This window comes from Hyaloscypha bicolor (genome assembly GCF_002865645.1).
Source record: "Hyaloscypha bicolor E unplaced genomic scaffold K444scaffold_50, whole genome shotgun sequence".
Lineage (NCBI taxonomy): Eukaryota > Fungi > Ascomycota > Leotiomycetes > Helotiales > Hyaloscyphaceae > Hyaloscypha > Hyaloscypha bicolor.
This window is the reverse complement of record NW_020194552.1, coordinates 596,383-616,115: the sequence shown is the minus strand read 5'-3', so window position 1 is coordinate 616,115 and position 19,733 is coordinate 596,383. Positions and strand designations below refer to the sequence as shown.

At 44.6% G+C, this 19,733-nt stretch overlaps 6 protein-coding genes across 6 annotated transcripts; 3 read left to right on the top strand and 3 right to left on the bottom strand.

Annotated features, from left to right (window-relative positions):
* Nucleotides 1-131: 131 nt before the first annotated feature.
* On the bottom strand, nucleotides 132-1,086 carry K444DRAFT_323547 (uncharacterized protein). Its single transcript, XM_024871897.1, has 2 exons — nucleotides 213-1,086; nucleotides 132-150 (listed from the first exon to the last, which is right to left on the bottom strand). The coding sequence occupies exon 1, from the start codon at nucleotides 989-991 to the stop codon at nucleotides 467-469; it is 525 nt and encodes a 174-aa protein (XP_024740480.1). The 5' UTR covers nucleotides 992-1,086; the 3' UTR covers nucleotides 132-150; nucleotides 213-466.
* A 3,376-nt stretch (nucleotides 1,087-4,462) lies between these two features.
* K444DRAFT_609780 (FabD/lysophospholipase-like protein) lies at nucleotides 4,463-6,948 on the bottom strand. Its single transcript, XM_024879636.1, has 4 exons — nucleotides 6,550-6,948; nucleotides 6,140-6,500; nucleotides 5,837-6,082; nucleotides 4,463-5,780 (listed from the first exon to the last, which is right to left on the bottom strand). The coding sequence occupies exons 1-4, from the start codon at nucleotides 6,890-6,892 to the stop codon at nucleotides 4,817-4,819; spliced, it is 1,914 nt and encodes a 637-aa protein (XP_024740479.1). The 5' UTR covers nucleotides 6,893-6,948; the 3' UTR covers nucleotides 4,463-4,816.
* Nucleotides 6,949-7,820: 872 nt separating this feature from the next.
* On the top strand, nucleotides 7,821-9,036 carry K444DRAFT_584416 (uncharacterized protein). Its single transcript, XM_024877865.1, has 3 exons — nucleotides 7,821-8,230; nucleotides 8,279-8,522; nucleotides 8,570-9,036. Exons 1-3 carry the CDS (start codon nucleotides 8,131-8,133, stop codon nucleotides 8,610-8,612), a joined length of 387 nt encoding a protein of 128 aa, XP_024740478.1. The 5' UTR covers nucleotides 7,821-8,130; the 3' UTR covers nucleotides 8,613-9,036.
* Nucleotides 9,037-11,573: 2,537 nt separating this feature from the next.
* K444DRAFT_661023 (uncharacterized protein) lies at nucleotides 11,574-12,258 on the top strand (the record flags this gene model as incomplete). Its single annotated transcript, XM_024886530.1, has 2 exons — nucleotides 11,574-11,663; nucleotides 11,715-12,258. 2 exons carry the CDS (start codon nucleotides 11,574-11,576, stop codon nucleotides 12,219-12,221), a joined length of 597 nt encoding a protein of 198 aa, XP_024740477.1. The 3' UTR covers nucleotides 12,222-12,258.
* Nucleotides 12,259-12,388: 130 nt separating this feature from the next.
* K444DRAFT_661022 (Lumazine-binding protein) lies at nucleotides 12,389-13,341 on the bottom strand (the record flags this gene model as incomplete). The annotated part of the gene is made up of 2 exons (XM_024886529.1): nucleotides 12,389-13,262; nucleotides 13,311-13,341. 2 exons carry the CDS (start codon nucleotides 13,339-13,341, stop codon nucleotides 12,601-12,603), a joined length of 693 nt encoding a protein of 230 aa, XP_024740476.1. The 3' UTR covers nucleotides 12,389-12,600.
* Nucleotides 13,342-14,100: 759 nt separating this feature from the next.
* On the top strand, nucleotides 14,101-15,558 carry K444DRAFT_522768 (glycoside hydrolase family 5 protein; the record flags this gene model as incomplete). Its single annotated transcript, XM_024874229.1, has 4 exons — nucleotides 14,101-14,577; nucleotides 14,630-14,933; nucleotides 14,978-15,282; nucleotides 15,361-15,558. 4 exons carry the CDS (start codon nucleotides 14,101-14,103, stop codon nucleotides 15,556-15,558), a joined length of 1,284 nt encoding a protein of 427 aa, XP_024740475.1.
* Between the last annotated feature and the right edge of the window lie 4,175 nt (nucleotides 15,559-19,733).

Here is a 19,733-nt window from a genome sequence, read left to right as displayed (position 1 = left end):
AAAATCCATTGGGTGACACCAAAGGCGCTCTCAGCATGCCTTGCCAAGAGTGTTTCCGCCAGAGAATTAGCCGCATGCATTCGGCAAAAGCTGGGTATCTGCTCAATGGAGGTGTTTCTCGCATGATGCAGTTCCGTTCTTACACTTGTGCTTGAAAACGTGTCAACCTATCATCTAATTCTAATTGTTGTTGTGTTTTGATGCCAGCTTACCCAGGAAGCTGATCTTGAAAACTGCCTCGCTTGTTTACGTTCACACCTCACTCGCAACACTTCACGGATACTCGAATCGTACGGAAGGTACCACAACACTGGAGATAAAATTCTCTGAAACTGAACCTCAAGGGTCTGAATTCAAAGCTCCATTCTTTTCTGTGCCCAGAATAGTTACGGCCGTACCGCACGATACGGGAACGAAAGGGCAAAGGGCTGCTGACACTTTTCCTCCGACTTGCGAGCGCGCGCATTCAAAGGCCCCGATCGCAAACAAAGTCAGCGAATAAAATGACGCTCCGGCCCGATCGGGGTGCGAATGCGCCTGCGCTCGCCTGCAAAGGTAGTTGCATTGCCACGTATACACTCTCCATGTGCAGGTAAGAGATTTTCGCCACAGCCCGCGCTGAGCAAATGGTTGGCCGTAACCCTTGCAGACCGGACTCGCCGACACCAATCGACACCTCTTGAGCAGCAAGTGCAGTAGTTGGATCCTTCACGGTTAAAACTAGGAACCTGAGGCGGTCGTATGACAGCACTCCTCGTTGGTTGCGCTGCCGGCGCGCGCACGCTTTTGCCTCCAATATAATCGGGCTTCCCGCCTGCTTTGCTTTCTCTTTTGCAGTCATCGACTTTCTCCTCACCCAGACTACACCTTCGTATACTGTCCATCCAAGACCATCGCCATCAATCGCCACCATGTCTGCCAGAGCCACACCCAGCTTTGCTCTCACAACTCCTCCTCTCACACAAGAAGAGCTCGATGCAATCTCGCACATCGCCGTCGCTAGCTCCGATACCGAGTACGTTCTTCACAAAATCCCTCATAATAACGACTTGAGGTAGAGTCACACTGTTAGAACCAGGGACTAACTTGTAACAGGTCTTCAGACTCTGAGATCGAACTCGAAGACCCAGTCGTCACTGCAGATCAACGAGCACGACGCCTCGATGGCTTCATGAACTCCAATGGTCCGTGGACGCCATACTCACAACGGAGGCACTCGGTCGCCACAGCTATCACAGACATCGACCGTTTATTCCCAAGCCGAGACCCGTCACCGCCGAGGCGTGATACTCGATAAGCGCTCGAATACGTTGTTGCTGTTTGCGTATGTGTTGATAAGAAATGCGATGGATTGATTTCTCTGGAGTTTGATTGCGCCGGGCTTTGGAATCTTTTCAGGCTGCGGCGAAGGCGTTGGGGGAGTTACATGGCGAGCGGCATTTTGGATGGTAAAAAATTGGACACAATACTTGAGTAACGATAGTTACGACTCGTTGGCATGGTAAATGGGGCGTTTGTAGCGTCGAATTAATCCAGGAGATCGATTGCTGGTTCTAAAATTCCGTTGATGCAAAAGTGATCGTGAGCCTGCATGTACCTCGAGAGAGCCATCATCCGCTTATTAATAGGACTGCGTCCGAGATGTCACCGCCTCCTAATCAGTCCGGCAGAATCCTCTGCTCTTCCAGCCCAAGCTCCCAGTAAATCCGCTCCTCTTGAACACATCACGATTGATTAAAACCATTGCTCTCGATCTGCCACAGCAATTTCAATGTTATGCTATTGGAAGCATCCACCAATGACCGGCCCCAAGATCAACAACCCACGCAAACTTCTGGCAAGGTCAACGCAGCTCCTCTGTTTTGAACGCACTCTAGGGGCTACATTTATCACCAACTGCTGCCTATTACTCTTCTTCGACAATTAGTATAAATAAGCTATCAATAATAATCTGTCTACTACACGCTTTGCCGGACTTTATCACGAATACACTGAACTGAACTGAGCGACCCGACCAGTCCACACTTCACTTGAATCCTCCCTCGACCGACGCTACAGCAACCTCGAGACTGGACAGTCTGGCAGAACATCTGACGGATACATACAATGGTAGAATTGTGGATGTGGATGGTATCATTCGGAGATGGGATGGCCGGTCACTCGAATCAATAACTGCCGTTTCCAAATGAGGCCGACCCGATGTCCTACAGTCGCACTTGCCCCGAAGACACACTGTCCAGCCCACCGTCTTAAGACTTCCATACACCTTTCCCCTAAGGATTTATTCAGAGCTCCGTATCACACATAATACCATGCCGCTGGTGCGGGTGAAGGCTCTGGATGGATAGCAACTAACCCTCTCTACTACCAAGTCGCTTGCACATCATTCACAGTCTCTGGTCAACATGTCGCGAACAAGTGCTTTGGATTGTGCAAGTTTTTATCTGCCCTAACCAACCCGAAGAGTTATGCCACTAAAGGCTGGGGATCCGAATCCGACTTTCCTTGTGTGTCAAGCTCGCCGTCCTTTGTCCCCGTCACCAACCAGGCGGACAGCATATCGAGATATCTCCAATTCAACATCAATTTCCAACCAAAAGAAAGTACACAGCATGTACCATCTCAAGCCACAACCGTTTTCAGATCGTTTTTCAATTCCTTATATTTTGCCTGGAGGTCTGAGTATGCCTTCTCAGACTCCTCTTTCTATTTCAAAAGCTCCTTTATCATACCCTCGAGAAAGTCTGTGCGTCGTGATGCCTCATTATAGTCAATTTCCATTTTAAAGGATCCACTACGCTTTGCTCAAGAGTTTGAACTTGCTGCGCCTGACGGTCCCGGAAAGCCTGCTGAGATTTCCTATCTTTGAAGCCTCCTCGCCAGAGATACCTTCAGCACAAACCCCGCTCATTTGTATTATTGTCCCTTCTTTCATCGTCTCAATGTGGTTTTACAAGAAAGAGTGACGCACCTGCTCTCTAGCTGAATCTTTCTCTGCGTCATTGACTAGATGTTGGGTTGCTAGGTAGACTTTCTGATTTATAGAAGAAATAGGTGGCTCGAACGTGGCCAACGCCATGGGCTGAGTGTATCTTTCACCATTGTGTTCATGAAACGGGTACTCCAGAATTCAATACACCCCGGTTAGTAACTTCTAAACATAGCCTAGCCTTAGATGAATGACAAACGATCTTCTTTCATGAACTACAGCGATTAAATAAAAAGGGTAGAAAGGTCGAAGGGAAGGGGTAGTAAGACGAAGGAAATAAAAGAGATGATATGTCGAGGTACTGGTAGAATCTCGCACAGGTCTAACATGCCAGACGGCTTGAACCAGGGCTACCTCCTGTGGAAGGAGAATCGTATGGAATATTCGCTCGAGGATCACTCGCCTCCTTTGTCTGAAGGACGTGCAGGAAGAGGAGGAAACGTGACATTCCTGGCGTGCTATGGACAAGCCTATCCATCAAAGCTCGATCTGAGAGTAAACGCTCCAGCATACACAGATCGGGTAAATAGTGCCGACCAGGAACGAACGGTTTACGGAGCCTCTCAGCCCCATCCACGGATGTGACCTACCTTGAGGACCGAGCACCAGGAGGTTGGCAACCGCTGATATAGCAGCAAACATAAAAGCCTAGGCCGAAGAGAGTGATTGCTCGCCAAACCCCACACCAAATCAACCCCGAGTTTCATGGGTTATAAGACGGAGGTCTTGGAGTATGGCGTCAGTTTAGGGAATGTCGATCTTTCTATCAGGCGATTGACCCCACAATATTTACTTTAATTTTAGCCCGATTTTTAATAATAAAAAATCATGGTTTTTGCACGCTACAATCAATAGTGCAGTCTTTGTTATGCTTCCTCGAGTGCCCTTCTATATGTCACGGTGAATTTTAGGCTAGAATAAATAGGGAGTGGGGCGTGCTAAAGATCAGGTCTCGTAAGATGAAAAGTAGATCGTTACTCAAACCCACTCATCTAGACAGTGTTCTCTTCAACAGAGCAGAGTTATTCAATCACTCCTTGCCCTCCGTCACTTGGGGTTTCCTCGTTATCACTTCGATCGTTGATGAATTTCTGGCAAATAGGCCTCCGATTCGTCGCTTGAGAACTTACCCCTTTTCGTAGCGAATCACTAGCACGTAATGTAAAAAATACCATTCCGGCGCGAGGTTAGCTCTTGCCTCATTATTAATTTCCATTACTATGTATCGGTTCACCAGTAACGCGTAGCATAACACGTAATATGCGTAGAATACTCAGTGCGTAAAGTTAGTAAAGTAGTTAATTCAGAAGTAAGGATCGCAGTATGGTAGTATTGATATGCGATCCCTAAATCTGCTAAGCCTAATGGGGACTAGTCTACCGGTCGAGTCACGCATGCGACGCGAGCTCACATGACTAGTCACATGACCAGGAAATTCGCAGTGCAGCTATTCCAACACTATGTTATAATCTTGCACAGTCTAAAAAAAAAAGAATAAGCAGCCTGATTTTCTGATAATGGTACGAAAAAAAAGAGGCCTAAGATTCAAGAGACGAAAAGACTTGAAGCACTCCTTTATAATTCTCAAAATTGTAAAAGCATGCTCTGTATATACATTGTATAATACATCTGGGTATCCGAAAAGCAAAGTATCTGTGAACTCCTCGCTCAATAGCCACCATTATAATGTTTCAAATGCCGGTTTCTCGTGGTTCCAATCCATCCTCAGAGAGAAACAATATTACAAACCCAAGCATGGAAACTATCCACAGTTGAGAGCAAGAAAATTTGATCAGAAATTGTGAAGGAAAAATGAAACTTCACCACCTAGTGATGGTGTTCAAAATATTTCCCCGCGCTCAGAATCTGCTCCATATGCTCATCTGGCATCATCCTCGCCAAAATCTCGTGGTCCTCCTCTAAATGCCTCTGTAAACCCCGCTCATCCGTCCAAGTATCTTCGGGACAAGGTTCCATAATCACTGGACACTCGTACCGAATTCCTAACGCGTATGCTCCCCACCGATCCGTCCTCGCCCTTGCTCGTCTGTGCGAAACCAGCATCTCTGCAATTTCGCTCAGTTCCTGAATCACCCCTGGATCCTTCAGATACTCTCTCGTAATGCGCTCGATTTCTTCCTGCGTGCTCTCTTTCCGCCACCAGCTCGTTGACTTCCACTCATCTAACTTGATTTTTGCAAGTCCTCGATCCAATGGCTCCCCACCGTGGCCGAACCATTTCCGCGTACGTTTCTTGATGTGTTGCCACTTTGATGGTTCCTGAGCATCTGGATCTGTCGCCTTTTCAGGAACATTAAGGCGGTAGTATTTGCCTTTGTGCATATTCTGCATCTCGAGGTGAGTCTTTTCACAATCTTTGGAGATTTCCTTCGCCGCATTGATCCAGGCAATGATTCTTTTCAAGGGACCTTTCTGAAACCGAGAAAATCTTGTGACGCCTGTGCCAATACTTACCGAAAGCGCGTTGGCTTTCTCATCGCCGTTGTTCATGAACCTAACTTCCCAGAACAGCCTTTTACTTGGATTATTTTCCCCGAACCCGGCATCTCCATATTCATCTTCTCCGATTTTGATTGTGTTGAAATACGTTGGAGCTGCTGAGGTTGCGCGCGCCACTTCCCAGATAAGACTTGAATCAGCAGGACCCTCTTGCTCGAAAGCGTCCATGCGTTTGTCCGTTTGGGGCGCTCTTCGCCGGTGGTGGTCATACGTTCGGAATAGATGTGCGGTTTCAACGTTACTGAGATTCTTCTTCATTGCCAGCACAATACTATAATAGTGTTAGATGAATGCATAAGGGAAAGGTCATCGAGCAGGTAGGCCTACGTTCGGCACATCTCCTTGTTCATGGCCAACATGTAGCCTTCCCCTTCACACAAATGCTCCTCGACAACATCTTTCACCACCTCCCTTAATCGACAACCGCTGTACTTCGCACAAAACCAAAATAGGGGGGAGAAGCGGTACGATGCTAACCGAGGTTTACCGAAAACCTTATGGGCCATTTCAGTGTAGCCAGTAAGGCAGTCATCAACGCTCATTCGAAGTCGCCCAAGCATGATCGCATTCAATCTTCAAAGAGGTCAGTAATGTGTAAAGTATGAAGGATATATAAAGAAGTCCATTTACCCTCCCGTACTTGTTCCTGCAATGTAGTCAAAGTAGTGATAGGGGTAAAATTGACAGCATTCCTTTTCATCCAAAGACGATTCGGATTGTCTTTCTATTTCTTTCCCCTTTCCCTTTCCATTGCCATGTGAATCATCGCCACTTTTGTGGCCATTCGTAGAGTTTTCCTTCTTCATCTTGTTTCTCTTGTGTTTCGACTTGGGTTGGACGACGGATTTCCCTTCGCTTGGGGTGAAGGGGTGAAAGCTTGACAAAACTGGCTTGCCGTCTTTGTCGGGCTGGCTTCGCTCGATTTTCCCAACTTCGTCCATTAATGCTTTAATGATACTCAATTGCGAATAGCCGCGCACACCTCCACCATCTGTGAGTATGTCAGCGCTGAAAAAGCAGAGACACCTAGATGGCCGTACCAAGACTCAAGGTGTAATTCTTCCTCCATATCTTCTTGTATTCATAGAGCTTGCTCTTCTTTGGCAGTGGTGGTGGAAATGCAGCCTGAGTAGGGCTTTGGTTCCAACCTGGCGCGTCTCTGTCGATCCATACCGAAGGCTGTCCATTTATCGACCTTGGTCTTCGATGATCTCCAGCTTTGGAGCCAGAAACGGGCGAAAGATTTGCCTTTTGCTTCGATAGCTCGAATTTTTTGATATTTGAGGTGAAGTCGATTGCAGGACTTTTCGGTGTAGCGAGGCGTTTTGTAGAAGGGCCAGCTTCTACCTCGTACAACTCAATCGATTTCTCTCGATTGGCCATGAAGATAGAGAAAGGGCCACTACTTGACAATTGAGTAAGGAAAGGAAGGTTAGACGACAAGAAAATCTAGGAGTCGGGGAAAATCCCTGGACGTGCTAGATATGGAGCTCCAGACTTGCCAGAGATGAGGCTGGCACTTCGGCATCGGTGACCCGAAGAGCGCGTGGGCTGAGCACTGTCAGGCTCAGCCTTTTTTGAGGAGGCTCGGCACAGCTTTTCTGAAGAAGTGGCTTGCATACTGACGGATGAGCCACAGACTTGAGACGAGTCAAATGACAATCTACTATGGTTCCACGAAATAAACAAAAAGAATTATCTCTTGCAAAAAGAGGTCCAGGCAATTCATCTGCGAATTGAGAGGGATTTTAAATTGAGATAATTGGGGGCCAACGCTACAAATACGCCCAGGGAAGGGCAAATCAAGCAAGTCAGACGAATAGGAATAAGCCAGATAATCAGGCCTCCGAGAGGGATTCCTGAGTTCGATGACTGAATCATCGAGCCTTGCATTACACCTTCATCAGTATAAGACGGCGAGGAAGAAACAAGGACCCAACCTAATGAACTGAATATAATCTGGTTCTGAGGGAGGACGAAAACGGCAAATGAGCGACCGCCCCAGCCAGGTTCACTCCGAAACAAAAAGCGGGTGAGACGGCTATCTAGACAACAAGTATAGAGGGTGTAGGAAAATTATAGGTGATTTGCTAAAATTGCGATCCACGGGGCTGAGATGGCGGTCTGTCGCGAGGCAGACTGGTTTGACAGACTAGCCAATGACCACCCTTTTGGAACCCGCCTTGCCCCAAGTGTGCCTGGCAAGCCGCCCAATCTCGCGTGCACAGTTGTTGATGGTGTGGTGGCCCCCAATGCAGTTTATTAAGTAGTTGTCCGTTAGTCCGTTGTTGCCCGGCGACTCGCCTCCTGACACACCTTCTGGCTCAGCCCCGGGCTTTTCTCGACGGGCGAGGCTCCCCCGAGGATCTGACAATAAAGTGCGACCAGTTCTGTTGTGGGCCACTTTCGCTTCTTGATTCTTGATGGATGACTCTTTTTGGGCCTTGATTGATTGATCCATGATGGGGATTCGTTGACTCGGCGTTCTTTCTTTGAGTTCTTGAGACCTCCGTTGCCGGTCCTTTATCTCGCCGCATCTGCCAACTCCTTCCCCTAGTCTCACCACAGCAAAGCGACGAGAACTTCTCAATTCAGAGGCATAAAGCCCCCACCAATTTGGTATGGCTCTGAAAATGAAGAGGAGAAAAGAGGAGAAAGTCGTGTACGACCCGTTCCGTGAGGTGCTCTCTAAAGAGGTGATCTCTGCCGAACACAAAGATCGTAAGTCCATCAAAAAGGCCGGTTCTTCAAGTACTGACTCCAGTCTAGGCTACCAGTGCGTTCCCGTGAAAGGGCGAAGTAAACACATCGAGATCTATCTGGACGTTGGACATGGATCCGCGAAGACAACTACGCTACTTGCTCGAGTAGACATCCGCCAGCTTGGAATGTCCGAATGGCTACAACGATACTTGGGGAATACCCAAGAGATATGGGTCAAGGGGCGGGCACCTTCAACACACAAAATTAGGACATGGCCACTCATGGGTAAATCGGGTTGCGGTTTAGAAACGTTAGTCCAAGACAAGTTGAATAAGGGCCTGAGCTAACAGATGCTAGACCGGAACTAAGGCAATACCCTGCGTCGTTTCATAATGTATGAAGGGCGAGGAGTTTGGCGTTCGGGGAAATCGTTGGGCATTCTGTTTCAGCGTCGTACATAGGCACTTGCATATACTTTAGCGTTAGGTGCGCACCTCGCGGTGACTAGAGATTCGGCGTTCTATTGCAATATCTGGGTACTGAAGGTGTCTTGCATTACTTAAAGGGGGGGGCGGTATTATTCTTCTTTTCTTGATATTATTTTTACCATATTTGTTATCCTCATTTGACAGGGGACTATTTCCGTGGGATGCGCATCAGAACCGTTACTCTGCCACATTTCGATCCTACTTCAAATACTTTATTTTTCCTTCTACTTGACGGAAGAGCGAGACTTCGTTCAAATAGTCGTTTCATATTCTTGTCCCTCACGAGGTTTTGAAATACATACTCTCTAACCGTCGATCACTTAAATTATGAACCAGTCAAGTGAGACCTACTCCTGGTTCTCCTGAAACCACTTGAAGATGAACTATACCCCAGTACCATCGCTTTACTTAAATAGTAAGCTAGTAAAGACCCAACTGATTCAGAGATACAAATCACAACCAGATCAAAATATGGGAACCGGTTTGACCAAGCTCTGCTAGCTCATCTAGTCCTATTATCCATGTACCCTCCTCCCTTCCCCTCTTATTCCGATGATCCCACATAACAATTCTTGATTTAATACCCTTAGATCCTTTACTCCTCGGATTTTCATCCAACAATAAGCCATAAGAATTATCTTGGACTAAACATTTTGCATTAAAGCCATTGCAGTCCACGATTTAGTTTATGAGAGCTACGTCATTGCCCTGTCTAGATTATATTTCTTCACCGAGTAATGTCTCTTCTCTTCATTACCTTCTGGTTTCCCGAGTACTCAACGATTGTTATAACGAATCAGTGTAAACGGAGGCTTGGGGGATTCAAATTCCGGTAAATAAGTTAGGGTCTCTCAGGGTGTTCCAAACAGCTAGACCTGGCTGGCAATGTTGAGTATTGTCATGGTTTCCTGCTACTCTGCGTTTGACCGAAAAGCAAAACGCCTTTCTAGAAGGAATTGCAACCCCCAATTTTTACTCCGAGGTTCAAACTCTAAAATATACAGAGAGGTAACATAGCCCCTGTGGAAGTCTAGGAGCAGTGGGCTAAACGAGAATTACGTTACACCAACCGTATTATATATTAGATTATTGCAAATAGCCCGAAAAAAATGTTCGGAGTGAGGGGCAAATTCATATAAATAACCCAACGCACGGCCGCCGCTGCAGTCTTCTTCTAGTGGCATAGAGACAGCTAAAGGAGCAGGTCCAGTGTCAAGGCCTGTAGGGGCTGTGGGGATAATATGGGTGTATATTGGTATAATAGTAAGGAATGATGGTGCCCTAAGAGCGGGGAAGAAGCTATATATATATCTGTGTGGCCTGTGCGTAGCACGTGACATCCAGTGCGTATGTTCTCCTCGATCAAAAGTGAGACCTAGCCAGCTTTCTCAACTGGCGCCGAGTGTGAGGACTTCTATTTTTAGGTCTAAAATGGCGAATACTGATAACCCGTCGCATATTTCTCAATCGGGTACCAATGGGAGCTTCGTGGCCAGCAAATCCAAGATTTTAAAACCAACGTTCTTGGGGTTGAGGAAATTGACCACGCGCAGGGTATTGCGTCTCTTGGGTTAAAAGTGTGCCTACCGACACCTCGGCCGGCGAATCAACGAGATTGATGCCTAAGATCGGAGACGTCTATATACGTTATCTTGGGTATGGAGGCAGCTATATTTTTGGGTGCGTATTTTCGGAGAAGCTCGTGTTAACCCTCTGACTGTATATAGTATATGCTCTCTTGGCTGCCGGTGTTCATCAAATGTATCCAGAGTTGATGGTGAAACACAGATCTGGGTGACCTGTGCCAGGGTGATTCAAGCCGTTGCTCACCAGTCTACTACTTTTCCCCAATACAACAGCTAGTTTATTAAATTGTCCTTATGGGACCACTCTCTTAGATATCTTTATCATCCCTTCGCCCTCGACGGGTGCGTTGAACCATCGCTTGCTCGAAGTGGCTAAACTTGGACCAGCAATATTTTATATTCTGTTTATAGGAACAGGAGGAGATACTTTGTGGCTAGTTACTAGACAGAGAACCGAGAAGAGTCCGTCGATTGAGTTAAATTTCTTTTTAGTTCCTCAAAGTGCTCAGAAGTCTTGCTTAGTACTCAAACCAAGCAACTCAAGGCCCTTTTAGGAAGCATATATTTGCGAGGATATTATTAACTTTCTTTTCTATAAACACTCTTTAATATCTTTTATAATATATATAATTTATTACTTAATAAATTATAGCTTTTTTATTAATTTATTATACTAAGTATATTTGAGTTTATTAAACTCATATAAACTAGAGAATTTATTTAAGCTAAATATTTTAAAGCTTATTTTTATTAATTATAAGATCTTTCCTTATATTATAGTTTTTTTTATATAAATTAAGAATGTCTTATTATATACTTTTAGCGCGAGAGTCTAATATAAGTCATTGCTTTATATTACATAAATTATATATATTATGGGCTAGTTCTTTATGCCCATATAATGTCAGGAAGAGACTCCCATATAAAGAGATGATCTACAAACATTTGGTGACGTGAAAAAACAAAGAATACTAAATATGGTTCTCAAAACACTTGCAGGTACATTTACAGGCGCTCTTGAAGAAGTGGGTTGTTGTTGGGGGGGGGGGGGGGTTGTAGATAGCTGCTGTTTAAATACGCGCTTTTAAATCTATCAAAATTTATTGAGATCGACATGGCAAAACAATTTTCTTGTCGTTCACAGCGTGCTGTTCAGAGCATAAAATTACAGAACAATTGACCCGACCGGAACAACCAACCACAAAGCAACGACTTTTCGAGCTCCCTCGGTGATCCCTTTGCAACAAGTATCAACCAAAACCCGACGAAGCAGGAAACTAACAGCGAATGTCTTCTTCTCCAGCACAGGCGGGCCTGCAGGGGTTGTTTGGTCCTACTGAGGATGACCGGACCTTCTTAGCAGAGTATTGTATCTTTGTAAGTCGTTGATTTCCTCTTCTAGTTGAACGCTTAAACTAACGAGTCCAGCTCGGAGACGTCACGAAAGGAGGATCAAGTAAGGATCCCTATTGCTGTTCCACTTACAACGCACTCGCAATAAAATTCATATCTCATTTCACTGCAGGCAGAGCTGATGCATCTAAATGCGTCGAAAATATGCTTCCATACCTCCATCACGAGAGCTCGACCGTCTACCGGCGCGCTGTGTGCCGAATTGCCATAGCTTTCATAGCTAGACTCTACAAATTCAAGCAATACACCCATGCCGACTTGGCAGCACTGGCTCAAGAGTGTGTGGAGTTACTCGAGAGTACCAAACTAAAATGCGGTCCCGAATATTATGAGAATCGCTTCGCGAGACTCGAGAGATTCGCAATCATCCTCAGGGACTGGCATGCAAAGAAAGCGGTAGTTTGCTCAGTGGCAGATCCGTCACCAAATCCTACTGAGGGTGGGGATGTCGAGATGATGGAGAAGGAGGAGGCGGATGAGCTGGAGGAGACGATGGAGCTTCTCAAACGGCATACGATGTGAGGCAGGAAAGGAAAGCTGGTAGAGCTGTCTGCTCACCGGCCAGAAGCAGATCCAACTTGCCGTTCCTGGACTGATATGGCGCGTGGCTTGTGGTGCGGCGGCACTTGCTGATGCTTGGCTACTTGGGGTAGAGGCATATTGGGAGCTCTTGTGTTGGACTAACTAAAGGGAATGGACTCATAAGCTGGAGGACTAGTATTCATCTCGACATAGTAGGATAAGCGAGGCGCTTTCTTGGATTAGGGACTTGCTAGCGGCAATGCAATAGTTGTATCACAAGCCTGTTTGACCTGTTCCACCCGTGATGGCCACATTCAAGAATAAAAGTTCAGTCTTGAAGGGAGGAATAGAGGAATAGAGGAAGAGTAACATAGCTTCATTACTTTGCTGCCTGAATTCTCGAGTCCACGATCCGCTCCACCATCTTCTGCAAGATGGCAGGTTCTCCACTGCTCCCCTTTGAGAAGTACCCCTCCACTGCCTTCTCAACATACTTCCCAATCTGATCCACCTCTACATTGACCTCATCCCCAGGTTTCTTGCTCGCTGTGACGACCTTCTCCTGTGTATACGCAATCAACATAACCTCCCACCACCCTTCCTCATCATCCACCTTTGTTATCGTCAAGCTCGCCCCATCCAGCGTCACATACCCCTTCTCCACAATATATCTTAGCACGCTCTTATCCCTTGGCTGAAACCTGAACGTCTTCGCATTTCCATCTGGCTCGACTTTCAATATCGACGCAACGGTGTCTACATGTCCTTGCACGAAATGACCTCCCATCCTTGTGCTTGCCGAGACCGCGCGCTCAAGATTGACATTGCTGCCCTGTTTGAGGGATCCAAGATTCGTCCGCCGTAACGTTTCGGGTGCGACCCCGACTTTGAAGGAGGATTTATCGAATGAGGTTACGGTCAGGCATGTGCCGTTGACGCTGATACTGTCGCCGAGGTTGCAGTCACCGAGAATGTCGGAGGCGTTGGAGATAGTGAGAGTTGTGCCTCCATCTTCGGATTGCTGGTTGAGTTCGGAGACGACTGCGTACTGTTAGCTGTATGGCCTAACCAGCGGACTAGAGGACATACCTCCTATTATCTCGACAATGCCTGTGAACATTGTGAAGTGTGATTGAGAGTCGTCGACCTCATGAAATGGAGTTGATATTTTTAAGCTACTTGAATGCCCCGCCGGAGCCGATGAAGACCCGGCCACGCTAACCGAATTGAAATCCACCCCTGAACGACACCCCTAACTTCACATCTTTTCCTTCTTCATGAAAATCCCAACTTCAAAAGTTTGAGGCTCATCCCAGCTTCAGATGCCATGATGGTCCATTACTTCATGCATGCTCCATGTCATAGAGTGAGATCAACTCCACAGCTCAGACCAGCCCACATCAGTCGCGGAGGGCCAAGTTCCGTTAAACTATCATCCAGTCGGCTTCGTTCTCCGAATATCTTAGCCTCAAGATTTCCATAAGATTTTTGGGATGCAGAGCGGATATGGAGAAGGCCCACTGATGCGGAGACTGCGGGCGCCCCATCGAACATTAGCATTCATTCCAACTGACACATCCAATTCGTGCATCGGATTTCTTCCGTACCCCTCTCCAAAGCTTCGATCTTCGTGTTCCAATTGCGGTTATGATTTTGTTTGTCCCGTATTCCAATTCCATAGTCCGGGGTGGTGGTCTTCATTGCGAGACCCCCCTGGCCAAAGCATATATAGCAATGTTCTTGCCTCCATCGCATCTTCTTACCTCTTTATCAATCCGACCTTCTTAACGCCAATATGGCATTGAAAAATATCTTATTCCTCGCGACCTCATGTCTCGCAACATCTGCTCCCACCTTGCCCCTCAAAGACAACTCACGAATGCTACCCGATGTTTCATCCGTGACGTTTCTCTTCCCACCAAACCCGACATTAACGAAGCAGATCCGATCCACGTATCTCGAGCCCAACCTGGCGCTCTATGCCCGAAACTCCTATGTATATCGAGAAGGAACTTCCCTTAAGCTCATGGGAGAGCCATGGACTGCGGAAGGCGCGAACGTGTACTGGCTTGGACTGGATGAGAATGTGATTCCTCCCAAGGGAGAACCATTTTACCCCCCACTCAACGCAAGCTACCCCACCAAAGGACGGACAACTGAGGTGATGAATACTTTGGTCATGATGGGTGCGACGCTCATCAGGGCTCATACTCTGGGCGTCAGCGTCGGTAATCCGTTGAGCTTGAGCCCGTCCTTGGGGGTGTACAACGATGCAGCTTTCGAGCCCATGGACTGGGCTGTTTTCCAGGCACGACAGCACGGATTGAGAATTATGGTTCCATTAACTGATAATTATGTAAGTTTCCTACGTCCTCTTCCAACGGTCACTCTAATTTCTGACGGTGTAGGATTACTACCATGGTGGAAAGTTCACCTTCCTCCGCTGGGCAGGCTACAACATCACCGGCAGCCAATCTCCCCTGACACCAGAAACAATGTATTTCTACACCAAACCCAAAGTGGTCACCTATTTCAAGAATTACATCCATTATCTACTCACGCACGTGAATCCCTACACTGGTCTTTCATATGCTGAAGACCCGACAATCATCGGCTATGAGACGGGTAATGAACTGGACGGTGGAAAATTCAAAGATAAAAACGTGCCAATAGCATGGATTCGAGAAATCTGCCGCTTTGTCAAGAAACTCGGTTTGCCCCCTTTCCCCACGTTACTCTTACTGACACTAGAAAAGGCCCAAAGAAACTCTGCATTGACGGCACCTACGGTGTAAACAGCACCCACTTTGCCGTCTCCGAGGTCGACGTCTTCAGCAACCACTACTACCCGCTCAACAATAGCATCCTCACCACCGATATCGCCGCGGTTCAATCCGCAAACCGCGTCTACTTAGCTGGTGAAATCGCATGGACAGGCATGAAAGGGGATTCGTTACAAAGCTTCTACGACATCATCCTGAAACAGCAAAATTCGAGTTCCCCGGTGGTGGCAGGGAGTCAGATTTGGAGTTTGTTTGGACATAATGTGCCAGATTGTTCGGTGAGTTCACCTTCCCCGAAGCCTCGGGTTGGTGGAGTAAGGTGAGAGGGAGGAGAATATTTGCTAACGGGAGGACAGACATATATCAACCACACGGATGGGTACTCGCTGATGTATGGTAATCCCAACAATAGTGCGAAGATTGATGCGCAGATCAGCACGATCAGGCAGCATTATTTCGCCATGCAGAATATTACCGTGGATAGCTATTTGCCGGCTGTGGCGTGCCCGCAGAATTATATTCCGGGGTATGATGCGGAGTATACTTATATGTAATTTATAATGAGAGGCGGGCTGGTAGGGGCTACTGATGGCTATAAAAGTATTGATTTTATGATAATCAGAGGTCAAAAGCAACCGATCTCTACCTTACACCACCACCACCAAACCACAACCTTCTCCGACCATCGTGTACCGAAGCTTGATCGGTTCGTACATTTAAGTACATCGTACACTCTAGCCTTTCGCATCCCCTGCAACACCAGTCGCGAGTCTCCCGCATCTACTTTGCACGTAGTTTCAGCTAACTTTTCCATCGCTTAGGTTGTTCCCTTCTATAGTTCAGCCTGGGCTCAACATTTGCTCGTTTATTATTCTCAGTTCCCTTCCACACGCCCACCGCTCGGCATATGTTTAGGTTAGGAGGTTGCGGTTAGTTCCGAGCTTGCGAGGGGGCTTGGAGTTAGGGGCTAGGGTTCAGGTTAGCCCCAGGGGTTAGGGGGTGGTGAGAGCTCCCCGTATTTAGGATCCATATATTAGAGCGTGAAAGCCCTACGGTTAGGGTTAGCATATGCCGAGCATATACTCGCAGACTACAACGTCTCTAGGGAAAATAATGTAGCGAGACAAGGGTGTTCCGCACTGGCACGGACCAGAAAGCAAACAATACGAACTTTTAATTGGCTTTTACACCTTGTCTGTGGTTCTCTCGCTACATTATTTTCCCTAGAGACGTTGTATATAATAGCGAGGGCGACGGCGATAGCGTACTTAAGTACTTGCGTGCTTCCAGTAAAATTCGAGCATATGCTAGCGTTATCGTTGTTTTTGTATTTTTAAAGAGGAGAGTCAAGCGCTCGAGTAGTTACAACTGATGTGCATTTCGAGCATATGCTGGGAGTATGCCTGGTGAGCCCTAGGATGGAGGTTGGAGAGATATACGGCAAGCTCCTTTTTACATGGGTTGCGCGTGGCACGGAACAGGGGCCAGAAGAGATGGGCTGCCCCGAACATGGATTGTGGGACTTCTTTGGGCTCAATCGGCTGCATCCCATTACTATCCCCCCTATGAACAATTTCGAGTGGGTCCAATATTCGCCACACTCTCATGCCACGATTCACACCACTAAAGGCACGCAATCGAAGGTCTATAGCGAATAGCGGCTCTCGAAAGCACCTGATATTTCCTAATTCGGGGATACTGACGAAGTTTCAGTGTGGCGTTACCAAAGGACCCACTCGTAATTATTTGGGGGGAGATAGTACTCGTATGGTGGCATGCCGGAAAGTCTGGCGAGTCATGCGCCGGGTTAGTTCGCAAGCACCCAGCAGCCCCGCATTCGAAAAGGGAAGGACTCTACTTGAGCCGCAGTTTATGACCCTGGTCGCAGCCCGCGGGGCATATGGTAGGAACCCATCTAATAGACTTGCTCGGGCCGAAAGCTAACTTTCCACAATGTTTCGAATCCCGGAATAGCCTTTAGCCGGAAGGGATCCTTGTCAACCACGCGGCCTGGCTAGCGTGCAAAGAAGACTTCGAATTGGACTGTGAAATACGGGGAGCTTACCAGGTAATAATACTGAGGCCATTAGCGGGCTAGTCGACAAAACCGAGAAGCGAAAAGTGATTTTCTGATTTTTTGATTTTCGCACCCGTATACAGTCGGTCCGATCCAAAAGCGACAAAAAAAAATAAAAACCACCACAATACTAATTGATATAAATCGTATTAATTAAAACTATACTATATACTCTAGGAATTAATTCTATGTTCTCAAAATTATAATATCTTTATTATTAAGGGAGATATAATTCACGTGATTAAGCGAGCAAATATATTTGCGTTTTGTATGGTCGTTTTTTACTTTGGTTGTCACGTGACTACCCCCCTAAGTTGACTGCTCTTCCACGATTATATTAATACCTCAATAACCACAAACCCAATCAAGTGCCCTTTTTGAATACTTCTAATAGCTACCTCTATAAGCCTTCAGAAACGCAAGCGAGCTAATTCAATTCTTGATTCAATCACAGTTCTCACCATAGCTGAAGAAGCTGCAATCCAAGCAACTATCGACGAACGGCATGGGAAACCCTCTAATATAGAGGATAATTCTGATAATTCAGATATTTCACAAAGTAATGAAGTAGAGCTTGAAGATTCAATGCTCTTTTGGGTTCAGCAGAAGCTTTTTATTAGTAGTAATAAGACGATTATTTTGGAGAAGCCTATTTGCAAGCGAGATCAGAGACTTGTAGAACAGACTAGTAAGTTTCTTATCTCAAGTAAGGTTTATGGATTTAGTTTGGCCAAAATTAGCTTGAATCCCATATAATTATGGCTCTACAATATATATAATATATATAGTACCAAAGAAAGCTATATTTAATATTTAGGAAGGGTTTTCTAAGCTTATAGGGCTTAAATATTAATATTATATTAATAATAAGGCTGGTGAGATGCTGCGATCTTCCCTTGAAGTACGGGCTCACGTGACCTTAGCGAGCAAATATATTTGCGTTTTGTATAGTGAAAAATCAAAAAAGTAAAAAGGGTCCGTGCACTTTAAACCTCGATTATTAATGAACCACAAATCGTATCAAAAATCTGATTAATAGGTATTTTTCGCCTGGTTCTACTCTATAATCGCATTACTCAGTATTAATTAATTGGGGTTGTGGCTGAAAAGTTATTATGGGCGTAAAAGAGCGACCGTTTTGTCGCTTTTGGATCGGACCGACTGTACCCCCCCCATACCTCACTAAAAAAAAAAGTACAGCATACACGCCTTATTCTCGACTACTCCTAGCCCCCCCTTAGCTTGCGTGGTCCGTAAGGCAAATCCCATGGATTACGAGGCACATCTCTATCTCCCTCACTCTCTATATCCTCCGTACTACCTATATTACTCGAATTATCTATATCTCCTTTGTCCCCTTCTCCTCTAGTATCCTCATCCTCCTTTACTATAACCTCCTTCCCTATTACCTTCTAACCTTATATCTATCTTTATACTCGCTTTCTATATCTTATAGGCAGTCGAGGCTTTAGTATAAAGGGTTTTATAGATATAGAGCAAGGCTTTCCAGACTTGGTAGGATTAGTATTAAGTTAATAGAAAGTATAGACTTTACTATTATTATTATATTTATAATTTATATAACTACTATCAAATTTGCCTTCTATAACTATATAGTATTTAAAAGGGCCCCTTGGTCTCTTTTTATTATTATAAGTAGTATAAGCTTAAGAGAATTCGATTTTATAAATATATATTAAGCTTATTTCTAGATTTGCCTTACCTTTCTCTAATTCCTTTAGCTCTTTATCCTAGTATAGCTTTATCTCTTTAACTTTAGCCTTATTATTAATTTGCTTTATTACTTTAGTAGTATTATTAGATAATATAAGGAAATTAAAGTATTATTATAGAGAAAGAGAAAGAGATTATATATAAGAAGGAAATTAAAGAATAGAGGGATTTATTAGTTAAATATATTAATAAGAAAGAATATTATAGACTAAGTCTGAATTATTAGAGGATATATTATAAATATTATCTTTTTACTTATTTATAGCTTTATTATCTTTTCTATTACTTTTGTCTTTACTAAAGCTATTATCTAAAGCTATATTTAATATATCTTTAATAAAAGAAAGCTTTAATAATAGTATTATATATTGGAATTAAAGTTATTTTCAGAAAAAAGTTAAGATTAAGGTTAAGGCTAAGGTTAAAGCTAGTATAATTATATCTTTATTATTTATTTTTAGGATATAAAGATATATATTTAATATAATTATTTAAACCCGAATAAATTTATAATAAATAATACCTGAAAATAGAAATATTAGTATTTAATAGCCCTAGATTAAATATATTTAAATATTAAAAAAATTATAATTTTAGGTATTATAGTTATAAAAATAAAGATATAAATATTCTTTTTTTTACTAACTTATAAAAGCTAAGATATATTAATAATAATTAAACTATATTTAACTTATATAATTAACTAATTTACTTTACTAATTATAAATAATTCGAGGTAATTTAAATTTCCTTAAATCTCTATATATAGTTTATTATACGAATTTCTATATTTCTATATTTAGTAATATTATAATTATAATTTTTAGATAAGAAGAATTCCTTTATTTTAGTATATATAATTATATTTATTTCTTATTTTTCGAATATATAGTTATTAAACTAGAAAGGCTTAAGAAT

Excerpts from the sequence above, each read along its gene's own strand:
- K444DRAFT_323547 (XM_024871897.1), bottom strand. The coding sequence starts at position 991 with ATGTGCGAGATTGCATCGAGCTCTTCTTGTGTGAGAGGAGGAGTTGTG.
- K444DRAFT_609780 (XM_024879636.1), bottom strand. The coding sequence starts at position 6,892 with ATGGCCAATCGAGAGAAATCGATTGAGTTGTACGAGGTAGAAGCTGGC. Across the intron at positions 6,501-6,549 it reads GAATTACACCTTGAGTCTTG|ATGGTGGAGGTGTGCGCGGC; the intron begins GTACGGCCATCT and ends ACATACTCACAG. Across the intron at positions 5,781-5,836 it reads AACAAGGAGATGTGCCGAAC|TATTGTGCTGGCAATGAAGA; the intron begins GTAGGCCTACCT and ends ACACTATTATAG.
- K444DRAFT_584416 (XM_024877865.1), top strand. The coding sequence starts at position 8,131 with ATGGCTCTGAAAATGAAGAGGAGAAAAGAGGAGAAAGTCGTGTACGAC. Across the intron at positions 8,231-8,278 it reads CTCTGCCGAACACAAAGATC|GCTACCAGTGCGTTCCCGTG; the intron begins GTAAGTCCATCA and ends ACTCCAGTCTAG. Across the intron at positions 8,523-8,569 it reads TCGGGTTGCGGTTTAGAAAC|ACCGGAACTAAGGCAATACC; the intron begins GTTAGTCCAAGA and ends AACAGATGCTAG.